At 40.6% G+C, this 17,319-nt stretch overlaps 1 protein-coding gene across 6 annotated transcripts in view; it reads left to right on the plus strand.

The window, feature by feature from the left end:
* The first annotated feature begins 525 nt into the window (after nt 1–525).
* Nucleotides 526–17,319, plus strand: part of tent4a (terminal nucleotidyltransferase 4A) — a 91,609-nt gene continuing 74,815 nt past the window's right edge. For all 6 annotated transcript variants that reach the window (XM_048562297.2, XM_048562307.2, XM_048562316.2 and 3 more), the window contains exon 1: nt 526–1,482. In XM_048562297.2, coding sequence (XP_048418254.1) covers nt 776–1,482 — 707 coding nt within the window. In that variant the 5' untranslated portion in view covers nt 526–775. The remainder of the gene's footprint in view (nt 1,483–17,319) is intronic.

Consider the following 17,319-nt stretch of genomic DNA (forward strand, 5'->3'; position numbering starts at 1 on the left):
GCTTCCACGTCACTTTTGATGGTGGACATTGAAATTCTCCATCTAGAGTATATTTTGTGCCCTCGCCATCCTCAGTGCTGCTTCCAAGTGTTGTTCAACATGGAAGAGTACTTATCAGTACTGCAACGGAGGAAGGTTTTTATCCCATTGTGTTCACAATTTTGGAGCACAATGTCGAATACGTACGTGAAAAGTCGAATTTTAATTCTTTTAGAATTTGCATTTATTTAGGAACTAGCTGTTTGGGCAGTCGGAATTTGGGGATGTTAGAATAACGCAAATCTGAGCGCAGGATCATCACCTCTTTCAACTGAAGTCAATGGAGTGATGTACAAGAGGAGTGCGAGAATCAAACGCTTCTCCCGGCTCCAACTACTGCCCTCTACGCTCGCAGCGGCGCTGTGCGCGGTAAACGCGCATGCCCAACCGCCGGCCCAGGCGGCAGAGACGCGCGTGCGCGCTCCTACGGGCAAGGCCGGGCGAAGAGTTTAAAAATCTGCGCGCATGCGCAGTGGGGGCCGGGGCTCAGGGGAGGCGCCATATTGTTAAAGTCTAGCGTTAGTTTTTTTGTACAGAAACCGGTCTTGGCTTTTAGTTTATATATTTGAAGACTACAGAAATAGTTTGAAGCAACAAGAAAAGCAAGTCAAGTAAGCAAAGAAAATCTGGTTTATCTGTCTCAGGCTAGTTCTAGTGAATAGTCAGGTAATTTGTCTTTTTGTGGGAGAGATTTCCTCGGTTTGTGAGTGTGCGTGGAGAGAGCGATCACCATTTAATGGATCCGCGGGTGGCTTGGATTCAGCCGGAACAGAAGGGACCCGCCAATGCGTTGTGGATGCAAATCTGGGAAACCTCTCAAGGAATCCGAGGCAATTCAAGTCACCATCATCTGCTACATCTAAACTCGCCAGCACTGGACAGCAAACCCAATGGTGGTGGCGGGGGCGGTAGCAACCTCAACCTCACCAGCAGCGGCTCCGGCCCCGCTGCCCCCTCCAGCAGCCCGGCCTCAGGGGCCGGACATCGGACTCTAGGCCCTCTGGCCGCCGGCCCCGACATGGGGATGGGGCCTAGCTCGGCCTCCGGCAATGGGGATGTTCGCAGGGGATTGCAGAAATCATCTTCAGCCTCGTCATCCTCATCTTCGTCCCCTTCTCCTGAATCCGGTACCGGCAGCTCTTCATCATCGTCTTCATGCTGTTCTTCCTCCTCTTTCTCCTCTTCGGGAAGGACTAAAGTCAGCAACGGCTCGTACTTCAGTCACAATTTCACCGAGATGAATGGTGGTGGGAGTGGGAACAACTTTGTGAAGAATAACAACTACCATAATAACAATTTGAAGAGCCTGGTGATAGGAGGGAGGAGGAAGAGGGAGAACAAGGCGAGCACTTACGGCATAAATTACATGCTGAGCTCCAGCAATGGAAACTACTACAGTGGGACCCCCTGGAAAACCGTGAAGTACAACACGGGGGTAGCTGGGTAAGAGCCGTGGTGCAAAGATGATATAGACCGCGATGTGTCGTGCGTCTTGGGCTTCTGAGTGTTAGGTATTTGATACATTCTGAGTAATTGAGGAGGGGAAAGGGTGTCTAAATGTAGTTTTAAATATGAAGCGTATATGTCAGTATTTCTAATGGCATGATCTTTCGGAAACCTTTTAAAATCATTTGAGGAAATAATGATTAAAAGTATGGAATTGATGAGGCAATATCTACACTGTAATAGCACATGGGTAAGTCTAGATAGGAGAGACTATGTAAATCAATGCATTCTCATTTTTAATTAGAAGTAGTGACTTTCGCTCTGCTGTACCGTTCGGAAAGGGAAGGTTTAAGTGGAACATTTTTTTCGATTTAACGTAAAACCGAGTTGGTCGCATTACTACTTCTGTAAACGTTTCCTTCCACACGCCCAGCGTGAAGGAAGGGAAGAAAGCCACTACGTTAGACGTTTAAACCAAAATATGGCGTTAAAGGTGGTTGGAGGGCAAATGTCATGATAAAATCGTGTGGACGAAACATAGCCAGTAAATGCAGTAGTTTTTTTTCGGAGTTGTCGGCCGACCGTTTCAGATAACCTTCTGATAAACGTGGAGTGGAATTTTCTAAAGCTAATCGTGAACATAAGGAATTCGCATTCATTTCGTATCAAACCAAAACGTACATCACACTTTGCATTCAGTTTTACAATAAAATTTCAACATTTTTGAAGACACTACACGATTTTCATTGCTAACGTGGGGGTTGGGGGATGGTAAGGGTGGTTCGCTGAAATTCGCTTTAAATTCATTCGCGCCCTGGAAAACTGGCATGGAAGGTTAAGAGAATTTATTTTAATCACGTCCTAACTCGGAGTCTGAGATTTGAAGAGACAGTTTTCGTTTTGAGGGCGTGGTTCGACGTTGATTGCTTGCTTTGTCATATTTCAGAATCGAAAGTGTTGCAATTAGTTGTAGAGAGATATGAGGGCGTTGGTTATATAGTAGTTTTAAATGTGTAACCTTTTCAAAAGATGCCCGGAGTAGAGATTGTTAGTCCTCCTTCGATGCCTGATTGCCATTCGAAGTAAACAGCTAAAGCAGGAGAAAGTGAAATGCAGCTAGAGCGAAGTAACTTAAATATCAGAGAAAAATTGCAGTCCGAAATGATTTTTAAATTTTTTTTGGGTGAAATATTTGAGGAATTTTAATTGGTATGATGTATAACTTTTTGTAATTTTTTTGTGTTTGTCAAAAGGTGGCCTAAAAATTTCCTTTACCAGTGTAAAGCTCGTGGAAGTTGAAACGAAAAGCTTAATGAACTTATGTGCAGTAACAATTTAAAAGTAACGTCTCCATAGAGTTACGGAAACAGATCTTCGGTCTAAGTTTTCCAAATTAAAATAGTTTCACCAGCCTGTGTATGGCCCATTTCCCACTTAACCTTTCCTATTCATGTACCTGTCCATCTGGTAGTTCATTCCATGTACGAGCCACCTTCTGTGTGAAAAATTTGCCCCTCCGATCACTTTTAAATCTTTCTTCTTTCATCTTAAAAATACACCCTCTAGTTTTGAATTCCCCTGCCTGAGAGAAAAGACATTTGCTATTTGCATTATCTATGCCCCACATGAATTTACAAATCTATGTAATGACACCCCTCAACTTCTTAGGCTCCAGTGGTGGTGGGGGTGGTGGGGAAGTCCGTCCAATCCTTATAAACTCAAACCCTCCAGTCCTGGCAATGCCCTGGTAAATTTTTACTGAATGATATCCTTCCTAAGGGCAACCAGAACTGTACATAGTAGTCCATAAGTTGCTTCACCAACATCTGTTTTGATTTTGTTTCTTCAACTTTGTGCAGTGTGGACGTGGACAGACCAGTATATTGGTGTGCCATCCTGACGGTGAAGTAGCTGAAGATGGTGATACACAGTTCACTGCTAGTGAAATAGAAGAAATTATTTCTTATATGCAATAGTCCGTTATTCTTTAAACCTGTTTGACTTAGCGCAAAAGGCTCAGAACTGCAAATGACCCATATGACCATGGAATCCCTACAGTGCAGAAAGGGGCCTTTTGGCTTATCGAGTGCACGACCTTCCGAAGAGCATTCCACTCAGACCCTGCCCCCACCAAGAAAAAATCCCATAACCCTACATTTACTAATGGTAAATACATCTAACACACTATCCCTGGACACTATGGGATAATTTAACAAGGCCAGTCCACTGAACCTGCCCATCTTTGGCCTTTGCTTTTGCTTTTACTTGTTGATTTTTGTTTTGTTATAATAATTTATTAAGCATCCATAACAAATTTGGAACAAAGCCTAGACTTTCTCAAATTAATGTCTCATTTGTAAACTACTATGAAAAGACTGAGTATTGAAACATTTGACATTATGACAAAAGTGGATAAAAATGAGTCAACTAGAAATGCAAATCGATTCCCTGGTTTGGATAACATATGTTTCTTTTGGATAAGATCATCTGTTAGCAAATTCATTGAAATCAAAAAGGTTACTAAAGTATCAATGAAGTGACCCTTGTAAATGCTATTGATTTTGACTTTTGACTAGAATCTCTCCTGGTTTTCCCCTGATAAAGGCATATGATGCAGTGATTTGCAAGTTGGTATTTGACCTGTTTGACCATGTTGTGAGTGCCTCTTCCTTGCCATTAAGTCCTGGTTTGGGACTTCAACCTAGAGATGGAACATTACCACTTGCCATAAGACTTCCAGCTCTTGTAGCCACAATATTTTCTAGTTAGTGGTAAATCTCTCCCAGTTTGGTAGTCGGTGTTCAGTGAGGGAGATATTAGCTTCCCTTTCTTGTTCAAGATGGTACTTGTCTGGCACATGTATGGTGCAAACATTAGTCAGGCTTGGATCGATCAGTGGGAAGTATTGTTCTGGTCTTGCTGCATGCAGCCACAAACAACTTCAATATCTGAGGGAGTAGGAACTGCAGATGCTGGACAATTTTCGATAACAAGGTGTAGAGCTGGATGAGGCTTCCTGCTCCTCTGCTGGCCTGAAGTGTTCATCCAGCTCTATACCTTGTTATCTGAGGTGTTGTGAATGGTACTGAACGCAGGGATATCATTAGTGAATTTCCACGCATTTTGACCTTTTCAATAAAGTAGCTGAAGATGGGACATAGAACTGAGAAGTTGACATCTGATAGCCACAGCAATTTTCCTTTTATGCTATTATGACCCAACCAGTGGAGACTTTCCCTCTAATTCCTATTGCTTTCAGTTTTCGTGAGGGTTTACTCGGTTCTAAATTTAATATTAACGACAGTCATTATCGCCCTTAGCTCTTTGTCTGTATTTACTTGAAGCTTGTAATGTCCTGTGGAGTTGAATGGCCTTAGCTGAACCCAATTAGGACATAGGTTGCTTGATAGCAACATTCCCTCACTAATAACATTTTCCAGCTCCTTGACAATTGAGAGTAAGCTGGCAGTATAATTAAATAGGCTGACTTTTCTTCTGCCTGTTATGGCCAAGTTATAGCTGCGTGACTTTCCATGTTATTGGGTAAATGTCAGTTTGCTGGCTGGACTTGGCCAGTTTGGCTAGGGACAGGACTAGTTATGGTCCACTAACCTTCACAAGTTGGGGCTTGTCAACACAAAAAGCCTTTGTTTTATGTAGTGTCAAGAGCACTTTGTGTTGACTATGAAGTGGAATGAATTGAGTTGACTAAAGACCAAAATCTGTGATGGTGGGCGCATCAGGAGATTGCCAAGTTGGATCATTTACATGTTACTTCTAGCTAAGAGTCTTGATTCATCCTTCCAGAGTTGTTGAACTGTACCAACATTGTGCAGCTCCACCTGTTGTTTAATTGCTTATCACCATTCGTGTCTGATAACAGGACTGCAGAACTTTGATTTCGTAAGTTGGTTGTGTGGTCTATGGCATATTGCTTCTGCTCTTTGACATGCATGTAGTCTGGTCTGGTTGCTTCACTAGGCTGCTGACTCCTTTCTAGTTCCTCCTTTATGGTACTCCTGGCATGCTCTGTACCCTTATGGAACTAGAATTAGTTTGGCTTATGGTAATGGTGGAATAAGGGATACGCACTTCTGGCATTTATAGTTTTTTGAATATAACTCTTGTTGCTCCTGATGGCCCATAGTGCTTTATGGATACTCCATTTTGAATGCTCAATCTGTTCTGAATCCATCTGAATTGGCACTACGTATTAATGTCATAATTATGATGGGAATGGTTATTGTGATTCAACTGTTGGCAGCCAAGATCACTTTTTGTGGTTACTTGTAGACTGTCATGGTATGTGTGGACAAGAACACCACAATTTCTGAACATTGGTCTAGTAAAATCATTGCAGTGTGAAGTGTTTAAGTTTATATATCACTTCTCAAATCCTTTGGTCCCTGACACCACACAGCCAATAAATTATATTTATTGTAATACAGAAAATACAGCCTGTTTTTAAACAAAAAACACCTTAGGATAGCTTCTTAAATCCATTCACTCAGAGGAGACCTCTGATTTTTTACATCTCATTTAAAAGATGCCTCCTTCATCTCCACCGTACTGCACTGAAGTGTCAGCCTGGATGATGTGCTAAGGTCTCTGGAGTGGGATTGCGATCAGTCTTTTGCCCCTGGAGATGAGAATGAGCTGTGACTGACACCTATATGATGAAACCGATCTCTATATTGTCAGCATTAATCCAAGAAACTCCAGGAAAACACAATAATCATCTTGACATTCTCTTTCTGTATTCTGATCTAGTAGTCAAGATTTATTCAGGTCATGTTTGAGAATCTGATTCTATAATTTTAACCTTTTTTTATACATTTCAGTATTAAAGCTCAGAATCAGTAGTTGGTAAGTTGCTCATTGGCTTTTTAAACACTGTACAGTTTAAGTTGCATTGTTCTTTATCCTGTGATGCAGGCGGTTAAAATTGCTGAACAAGTAAGCTAGTTCATCTACCATTCTTATGACAATACAGTGATAATGGCATTCAGGACTAATTATTGACTTGTGCACAGAGCCAAGACGAATCATAGGTCCAAATTGACCTATTCCTTCCAAACATACCACATACGTCCAAGTTCTGGTTCGTGTATGGTAAAGTGCATTGGTACTCAACTTGCTAGCCAAGAAAGCTGTCATTTGTTTCATTGTTAAAAGTTGAGTCATGTGGTTCCTGAAACAAACGATGCACAATAATACTTTGATTCTTGATTTCTTTGAGTTAACTGGCTGTTTGAATCTATTGAAACCCATTACCCTTGATGCTGCTGAAAAGTCTGTACAAACTATGTTTTTTGTTTCTTGTTATTGATGAGTGCATTGTTCCTATGGTGATATTTGCTCATGATCTGCATCCAGGAATGTTAGGAATGGTTTATTTTAGGAACCCTTCCTGTCGTTTAAAGGTGCTGTTTTCAAATTGCTTGGAGATGAATGAGATAAATCTCTGGTGTCAGCAGCAAATCTACAGTCAGATGAACCTTCTAGTGTTCATGAGTATGGCAGAGCTCCATTGGATTATTGAGACTGTCACAGTCCAATGACATGCATTTTTATTTGGCTTGGATCAATAGATAATATTCTCCCTGAATCAGAAAATCATTTCAGGCTTTGAGCACCTACACTGTGCTGCTATTTCGAGGCATAATTGAGATAGTGATACACTGTCTGAAATACTATATTCATTTGCATGTTAAGGCGGATTTTGGATGCTTTGACATTGTTTGGAAAACTTTTTGAATATTCTACATGATATTCTTTCCCATTATAAATCATGTGAATATGCTGGATACTTTGAAAATATTTATCTGATTGGACAGATCAACTTGGATTTATGAAGGGAATGTGTATGTTTGGCAAACTTGAGGCTCCTTTCTTTGTTAGTAACATGCTTAAAGAGTTAATGAGGTGACACGAGTTGATATGATGTATTTGGCTTTTCAGAAGGCTTTTCATAAAGTCCCAAACAGGTGTTTAGTTAACAAATTGAAGTGTTTGGAATTGTGAGCAATATACTGAGCAGTGTGGAGAATTGCTTAACCGGTGAAAGTCGAGAGTAGGAATAAGTGGGCCCATCTTAGGTTGGAAGGGTGTGACCAGTGGGATATGCCTAGATCGGTGTTTGGGCCATAGCTGCCACCAATCTATACTGATGGGTTGGATGTGAGTCAAATTTTAATGCTTCCAACTTCAGCAGGCCCTAAAAAAAAAAGTGGTGGAAATGTGAGTTGTGAACTGGATGGAAAGGAGCACCAAGGGGATTTAGACAAGTTTATGAATAGCAGGAGCTTAACAAGTAGAATATTGGAGTGAAAAGTGGAGAAGTGAATTGAACCACTTTAGGAGGAACAAAGGTGCAGAATGTTTCTTAAATGTTAAGAGATTGGACAGTGATGACCTAGGATCTGGATGGCCTTGTTCAAAAGTCACTTGAAGCTGATTTGCAGATATTGCAAGCAGTTCAGAAGGTAAATTGTATGTTAGCCATTATTACAAGAAGGTTTACATAAACAAACAAAAGTTTTGCTTCACTTCTGTAGAACACTGGAATGTTGAGTGCAGTTCTGGTCCCCTTGTCAAAGGAAAGATATACATTCCGTGGAGGTAGTATAGGGAAAGTTCACTGACCTGACTCTTGGAATGATGGGATTGTTTGAGGAGGAGAGGTTAAGGAGATAACAACATTTTTTAGAGTTCAGAAGAATGTATGGTGATCTCATAGAAGCAAATTCTTAAAAGGATTGATAGATTCTGCAGAAACGATGTTTCCCTTGGCAATTAGGTTTAGGACCGGGCACAGTCTTAGAATAAAATGGAAATCATTTAGGACTAAGATGAGGAATTGTTTCAGTTGGAGGATGGTGAATTTTTAGAATTTTTCTACCCCAGAGAATTGTGGAAGCTCAGTCATCAAGTAAAGTCAAAAGATTGATTTCTAACATCACCACGATCTATGGTATTGTGTTAGATGATCAGCCATGATATAGAATGACAGAGCATGTCAAATGGACTATTGCTGCAATGTTCCAAACCTCCCCCACTTGGAGAAATAGTTTTATTGACCATTGTGTCGCTTTGCTGAGAAATAGCCATTATGCATTGCTGCATAAGTGACTGTGAATACTTGGAAATGTTAGCATGATGTGCAATGTAATTTGCTGCAAGATGTTTTGTTTTTTTCACTGTCTTATTACTAGGTATGTCATCTTGAAATAAAATTAACTCTGGAGAAATCTTGAATCAAAAGAGCTATTCTACAATGGTTCTTTTAACATTTTAACTTGGATATTTTTCCCTGCCTTTATTAACTCATTACTTTTCTTCTACTTCTCTCTCGTGCTCTCTCTCTCTCCACACGCACACGCTCTTGCTTTTATTTCTTTCTTCTCCCTCATCTCAGATCAATTAGTTTAATCAGACTTGGGATCTTGTTGGATTATTGGGGCTCAGTAGACCATTCCCAGCTTGGCTTCTTCATTTAGTCATTTGTATTGCATATTCAGCTGTGACTTTAAATTTGGTACCTATGTGAGAAAGTCTGTGCCTTTTCCTGTCAAATTTAGCCTGACTTGTAACAGCACATTCCTACCCTTGCTACCTGTAATGTGTTTTTGTAGAAATTAGCATGTTCTCTGTATTAAAAGCCATTTCAAGTGTATTTCTGTCGTGAAGAGACAGGTTTCCTGAAATTAATTTCAACTACCTATGTTAAGGAACTTTTTTATAATTTTGGATAAAGCTTAACTTTTGTTTAAACTAGCCGATTTTTATTTTAAGCAATTTTTTATCACATGTTCTGGTTGTTTGGTGTATGCACATTACGCGTGTTTGAAAGCATAGGCTTAGATCCAAATTAATATTACATACAGATTCACCAGCAACTCTTCATTCGATTGGTGTTTGCTTAAACAATATTGAATTAAATTTTTTGGTTCTGGAAATATTTTGTACCCTGTGTAATATTGGAGTAGTTTTCTTGGACTTCTAGTACAAATGGAGAGTCTATTTTTGTCTGACTTTTAGATTAATACTCCAAGTTCTATGTATTTTCCTCATTCACTTTTTTGTCTGATTCTTGAAGAAATGACCTGTTATTTTGTCTGATGTCTTGTCCAGCTGTTGTACAGATGCAAGCCTTAACAGCGATTTGGCAGTTAGTTCTGTCACAAAGAACCTTGAGACCAAGTAAAATTCTACTGTTTTTTTTCCTAGTATTTTTAACTTATCACTCTGCTGTGGCTCAATTAGCTATTGTTCCACCTCTGAGTCAAAAGGTTGTGTTCAGGTTTCCGGCCTCCTGAGTGTGAATAACAATATAGCCTAACACTTGAATGCAATATGAGAGAGTTTTGCACTGTGAGCTGCCAGCTTTTGCATGAAACATTTAATTGAGGCCTTGTCTTCCCCCTCAAGTGTATGTAAAAGTTCCCATATAATGATACTTCAAAAAATATCATGAGTTGCTCCTGTTATCCTGATCAATGTCACAAACATGAGAAAAAGAAGTGGCCATTAACTTATTGCTGTTAATAGGGCCTTGCTTGATGCTTTTTCTTAAACAATGACATTAAGTAATTTGCATTTCAAAAGGTAACTTATTGACTGAAGTGCTTTGGGATATCTGGGATCTCGAATGACACTTGGGGTCGTGAGTAACATCCCATGCTGACTTCTTTTTTCAAGCTGTGAATCCACGTGTGGCAACAATTTTAGTGCCTGTTCTAGTGATCTAACAACAGTCTGACATGGCACAGCAGTGATTTAACCCATATGGTTTGTACAATTTAGTTACTCCTTGGATTACTTCTAGTGAATAAATAGCGAGTTCAGTTACTTGCAAGACAGCACATGTACAAATATAATTTAACACATGCTTTGATTAATGAGTCGAGATTTGATAAGTTACATTTTTGATATGCTCACGTCATAATTCTACAGCAAATTAGCTGTTTTGAAAGTGTCCCAAATGCTTGCCTCTCAGGAAACAGTAGAGATAAACTTTTGCGTGTGCGGTTGTACACGCTGGATAAAAATCTGAATGATGCAGTACCAATAAATGAAGCAATCTTTAGTGAAGTCCAATGTAATTTTAAAAATAATTTCAACTATTGAGCAGCTTTCTTGGAGGATTGATGTTTGTTTTTAAATGCAAGAGTTATAAATAAACAAAATTCTCCTGTCTAGTACTTCACAGGATGAGTGTTGTGTGAATGCCAACACAATCCTGATTAATTTTCTGTCTGCCTGTGCAAATTTCGAGAGCACCTTAGTTGGATACAGGTTTTGATAGAAATAAATGCTTCTGTTAAGCAGTGTTATGCAAATATTTCTGGATATCTTTTGTACAGTACTCCACACATTGTATTTGTGGTTTTGTTTTTAAGCATAGAATGCCTCGTAATGTTTACTTGATATCAATTATTGGATTAAAGCTAATTGGACTAATCTGTTCAACATGAAATTGTCTTCTTAGTTCTTGTTTTAATAACGATGAATGGGGGAACTTGTGCTTGGAGGCAGAGGGTGTGGCTGAGATCCTACATGAGTACTTCACATTGGTTTTCACCCAGGAGAAGGGTGGGGAAGATAAGATTGGAGCCTGTGGTTGTGGCCGAGTGGCTAAGGCAATGAGTCTGCAATCTCACAGGATTCTCCCACACAAGTTCGAATCCTACTGACTCCATTTTAGGAGCGGCATGGTGGCTCAGTAGTTAGCTCTGTTGCCTCACAGTGCCAGGTGCCTGGGTTCAATTCTGGTCTCAGACAAATGGATGGAGTTTGCACATTCTCCCTGTGTTTGCGTGAGTTTCCACTGGGTGCTCCAACAGTTCCTCCCACAGTCCAAAGATGTGCAGGTTAAGTGGATTGGCCATGCTAAATTGCCCATAGTGTTCAGGGACATGTAGATTAGGTGGATGGGTCTGGGTGGGATGCTCTGTTGGTCGGTGTGGACATGTTGGGCCAAATGGCCTGTTTCCACACTGCTAGGGATTATATGATCTATGATTCAGTTTAAGCCAACTTGCGATCATCCATTTGATAGTCATTGCTGAGAACAGTCTTAGAAAGCAAAACTATATTTTGTGTAGTTAAGTTCTTACTAATGGAACTTCTGTGGGGAAAAACAATGAAAGACTACATTGCTTTTTCAGGAAAAAAAAATCTCATTTGTCTATCACTTCAGGTGAAATCCTGTATAACTTGAGAAATTTAATTACTGATCTTTTGCCGGTCTGGGACGGCCACTGGATCAATGAGAAGTGCAGGAAGACTATGCTGGAAACAGCACCAGACACATGAAGGAATGTGCCTGTTGTGGTGAAGCAATTGCACAGCACTGCATGACTGCTAAATGACAGAACCAACATGCAATTTACAGTCAAAAGATCCCATGACCAACAGATCAGAACTGAACGAAAACCGAAAGAACTGTGGATGCCGTAAATCAGGAACAAAAACAAAGTTGCTGGAAAAGCTCAGCAGGTCTGGCAGCATCTGTGGAGGAGAAAACCGAGTTAACGTTTCGGGTCCAGTGACCCTTCCTCACTGAAGTTTTGAACAAGGGTTGATGGGCCTGAAACCTTAACCTTAACTCTACATTCTCAGCACAGATGCTGTCAGACCTGCTGAGTTCTTCTGCAATTGCTTTTGTGTTAATCCAGAGACTCAGATTTGAATCCCACCTTGGTGAATAGTCGAATTTGAATTTGATGAAAATCTGGAATTAAGAGTCTAAATATGACCGTGAATCTGTTATCAATTGCCAGGGAAACCCCTCTGCTTCATTCATATCCTTATTAGGGATGCAAACTGCCACCCTTACTTCATCTAGTGTACACGTAACTCCTGACCCATAGCAATGTTGTTGACTCTTAATTGTCCTTTAGGGATAGGCAGTAAATGCCAGCCTAGCCAGCAAATGCCCTCATCCTGTGAATGGAAAAAACAAAAAATCTCAATTGTAACTGGCTTGCTCTTTATTTTGACACTCTGTTACTTGGTCAAGTGCCTTCCCAGCCAGGCTGTACCTTGAGCTTGGCTGAGATCATCTCTCATTCTTCTAAAACTTGCAAATAAACAACCTAGTCTATTGAATGCTAACTCCAAAGGTCAGCCCCATCATCTCAGAAATTAGTTTGGTGATCCTTTGCTGTGTGCTCTCACTGGCACGTATAGGTAAGGAGACCAAACCTGCTCTCACTACTTCAAGTATAGTCTCACGAAGGCTGCAGTAAATCGTAGTAAAACATCTGCATATTCCTACATTCAATTCCTCTTGTAATAAAAGTTTACCTTAGTTGTTAGCTGTGAACATGCAATGACTCGAACAAAGACATTCTTTAGCCCCTTTCGGTCTACCATCAGAAATAGCTTGTATTCCTATTTTCTTACTAAAATATGATTCATATTTCTTTACCCTGTATTTCATATGCCAAATTTTTGCCCATTTATTTTAGCTTCTCCAAATTCCCTCAAGTATCTTGATATCCTGCTTATGACTTTAGCTTTTACATCTGAAAACTTGGAAGCATTACATTTCATCCCCATATCCAATTCATTGATGTAGATGGCCTCAAGTTTTGAATGTGGGAGCCGAGTCAGGAGTATATGGGTACAGTTAAATTGTATTTAGAGCTGCTCCTGTTAGGCCTTAAGTTCTCTTAGCATAGGTGTCAACAGTAATCAGTCTTCATGTGCTGGATTTGAGAAAAGTGTGTGTCTTTTTAGACAAGTCTACATCAAACAAATTCTTAAAGCTCAATTCTTTCAGTCAATGGAATAGTATGCTTCTCGTGTTGGGCGTGGGAGATGAGGGAACAGTCGACTGTGTACCTGGAGACTAAGTCTGCAGAAAATGTGTTGGAATGCGACTCATCAGGCCACTTGGATTGGCTGGAGAGGCAGTTGGAGTCACTGAGGAGCACACAGAGGCAAAGAATATGACAGTAGCTTTAGAGACGTGGTTCAGACAAGTAGATGGGTGAATGACAGGAGAGGTAGGAAGGTTTAGCCTCCTGTGGCTATTCCTTTCTCAAACATATTTGGGTACTTTTGGTGGGGAATAGTCTCTCAGAGGAAAATAGCAGAGGCAGCCAGATCTTGGGCACCAAAAATGAATCTTCTGTTAAGTGGGAATTGTCAGGCTTCAAACGAACAATTGTTATAGGGCACTTTCCAGTCAGGGGATTGGACAAGTGATTCTGCAGCCATGAGAGTGAATTCATGATGGCCTGTTATCTCCCTGGTAGTAATTTCTAGATTACTCCCTGTGTGATGTGCTAGTGAGTGTAGGTCAAGGAAGATAGGGCCGATTAAATCAGTGGTAGAAGAGATGGCACAGTTAGCGAGGATTCTGACTTATTTTTGGATCATTTGAGATCTCTTGAGTAGAAGAGACCTTTTGAAAAGGGACACGTTTCAGTGGAGGGGGACAAATATCCTAGTGGTGAGGTTTGCTAGTGCTATTCAGCAACATTTAAATTGGTAGGGAAGGGGCTGCTGAGATTCTGAGAAGAGAGATGATGTTTCGGAGGCTAGAGAGCAAGTTAATTAGACGAGCATGTCAGAAAACGAGTAACTCTGAAGAATTAAATTGCATTTATATCAATGCAAGGGGTCTGACAAGTAAGGGCGATTAACTTGGAGCATTTATGGGACCGTGGGATTGAGACATCATAGCTATTAAGAAACATGGCTGAGGGAGGGATGGGACTGGCAGCACTATGTTCACGGGTTTAGATATAGGGAGGATAGAAAGGGAGGCAAGAGAAAAGGGAATGTGGTGTTTCTGCTGTACATCACTGCTGTACTTAAGATATTTCTGAGGAATCGTCCAATAAAGATGGATGGTTTGAACTCAAAAGAAGGGGATGATCACCTTGATGGGATTGTACTATAGGCCATCCCAGTAGTCAGCAGGAGACTAAAGAACAAATCTGAGAGATCTCAGATATCTGTAAGACTAATAGGGTTGCAAAAGTTGGGTACTTTAATTTTCCAAACATGGGGTTGGATAGGGAGGGATTTGTTCGACGTGTCGAAGAAAATATTCTTCGACAATGTGTAGATGTATATTAGAGAAGGAGCACAATTTGACTTTCTCTTGGGAAGTGAAGTAGGGCAAGTCACTAAGTTTTAGTGGGGGAGCACTTTGGAACCAGTGATCATAATCCTATTCGGTTTAAAATCGTTATGGAAAAAGATAAGCCTTCCATAAAAATTAAAGTTCTTAATTGGAGCGTGGTCAGTTTTGACAGTATGAGAAGGAACTTTCAAATGGTGATTGGAGTAGACTGCGCAGGTAAAGGGACAACTGGCAAGTGAGAGGCTTTCAAAATTGAGATAACGAGAGTTCAGAAGCAGGATGTTCCTATTAAAGTGAAGGATAAGGATGGTAGTAGTAGTAGTAGGGAACAATGGGTGAATAAAGATGTATTGTGGCTTTGATTACGAATAAGATGGAGGCATTTGTTAGGTATATTCAACTGGGTTCAAGTGAATCTCTTTGGAGAGTATAAGGGGTGAAGGGGCATTTTTTTAGGAGGGATATCAGGACGGCATAAAGGGGATATGGGATGGCCTCGACAGGTAAAGTTAAAAGATATTCTGAAGCAATTCAGCTTCAAAGATAAATGAAATCATCCAAATGTGGAACCACAGGAGATGGGAGAGATGTGGAGAAAGACCTGGAGGCTGTGGAACTCTGGAGAAATAAACGTTGATATCTTATACATTACAGTGAAGGGGTAACTTTATAGAAGTTTAGGAAATCATGAGTGGCATGGATAAAATGAATAGCAAGTATCTTTTCCGTCCAGTTGGGGAATTCAAAACTAGGGGATGTATTTTTAAGGTGAGTGGAGAAAGATTTAAAAGGGACTACTTTTTCTTACGGTGGTTTGTATGTGAAAGGAACTGCCAGAAGAAGCAGTAGATGCCAGTACAGTTACATTTAAAAGATATTTGGACAGGTACATGACTAAGAAAGGTTTAGAGGGTTGTTGGTCAACTACAGGCAAGAGGGACTAGCTTAGTTTGGGAAACTTGGGTCGGCAGGGATGAATTGGACCAAAGGGTTTGTTTCTGTGCTGTACGACTCGAGGTAACAACGATCTGGAGGAGAGTTTAAGCAGCAGAATAGCTAAGGAGAAGACAGTCGGTATGGTACAAATGTTGAAATGGGCAGCCTTAGTCACGGCACCGATACACAGTCAAAATCTTGCCGAGGGATCAAAAGCGATATCAAGATTGTGTAAAGTTTGAAACTGGTCACCTTTTATTGGGTCTGATGTCTTTCTTTCTGCCTGTGTCGAAACACACATCTTTGGTTAATACTCATTGGATACAGAGTACTGACAGGCATTTATTGTTAATCTTTGTTAATTGTTCTTATTGCAGTTGTTATCAGCTTAATTATTTCAAGGCAGTGGATTATGGTACAGGGATTGATGATGATGGAAGATAGTTTGAAGTGTTACAATCCATACAAGATCCCGCAAAATATTTTGAGAAGGTAGCCTAGACCCTTGCTTTTTTTCTGTTTTTAAAAGTAAATGTGAAGTGCCTGGTCCAGATGCAGTGTGACTGATCAACTACTTGCTGTTAAACAATCGATTTGAACACTAGTTAAATTACAACCAATGATGAATTTAGAATAACTTAACTCTGTTGGAAACTTAACAGAATAATAGATACAATAACTATTACTAATTAACTGTTCCAATATAGTAAGGTACCATAAACTCACCCCTTGGCAGATAAGGAAAGTTCAGACACAGATTCTCATGTGCAGTTCTCTAATCCAGGAGGAAAAAACATTGAGAAAATTCAGAGAGAGTAGCAGCCAGGAGACATTGAAGCTCCCAGCTCTGTTGAGACTCCAATAGCTTCTGATGCTACGCGAAACAAAAACAAAATCTAGAAATCCTGATCTGAGCGAGCTGGCCACACCCATTCAGGTTGCATTTTAAAAACAATCCAAGTTGTTTATTCGAGTGGGCTTCAGCAGGTAGCTCGTCACCTCTCATTCAATCTCTCTTAATAGAAACCAGGACAAAGCAACCTCTGAAAGCTACAGCATCGTCACACGATATTGATCTAATGACAGTAATTAGTGACTACTATGCCTATCTCAGTCTTCAACTTGAAGAGGACTGGACAGTGATTGCTGTTGGTAGTGAAAGAGAATGTGGGGCTGGAAGATGCTGTTGCTGTCGAGCATAGAACTTAGAACAGTACAACATAGAACAGGCCCTTCGGCCCAGAATGTTGTGCCGAACTTTTACCCCAATCCTAAAGTCTATCTAACCTTCACCCCTACCTTACACAGTCATCCATATGCCTATCTAGTAGCCGCTTAAATGCCCCTAACAAAGCCAACTCCACTACCCTCTTTGGCAATGCATCCCACGTCCGGACCACACTCTGATTAAAGAAACTACTTCTGTCTCTTCTTTATCTACCACCACTCACCTTTAAAACTATGGTCCCTCATAATAGCTACCTCTACCCTAGAAAAAAGTCTCTGGCTGTCCACTCTATCTATACCTCTGATCATTTTGTACACCTCTATCAAGTCACCTCTCATCCTTCATCATTCTAAAGAGAAAAGCCGTAGCGCTCTCAACCTTTCCTCTTAAGACCTTCCCTCCGTTCCAAGCAACGTCCTGGTAAATCTCCTTTGCACCTTTTCTAATGCTTCCACATCTTTCCTGTAAAGGGGCGACCAGAACAGGGCACATACTCCAGATGTGGCCGAACCAGGCTTTTGTGTAGCTGGAGCATAACTTTACGGCTCTTGAACTCGATCCCTCTATT

Source organism: Stegostoma tigrinum, chromosome 2 (genome assembly GCF_030684315.1).
Source record: "Stegostoma tigrinum isolate sSteTig4 chromosome 2, sSteTig4.hap1, whole genome shotgun sequence".
Lineage (NCBI taxonomy): Eukaryota > Metazoa > Chordata > Chondrichthyes > Orectolobiformes > Stegostomatidae > Stegostoma > Stegostoma tigrinum.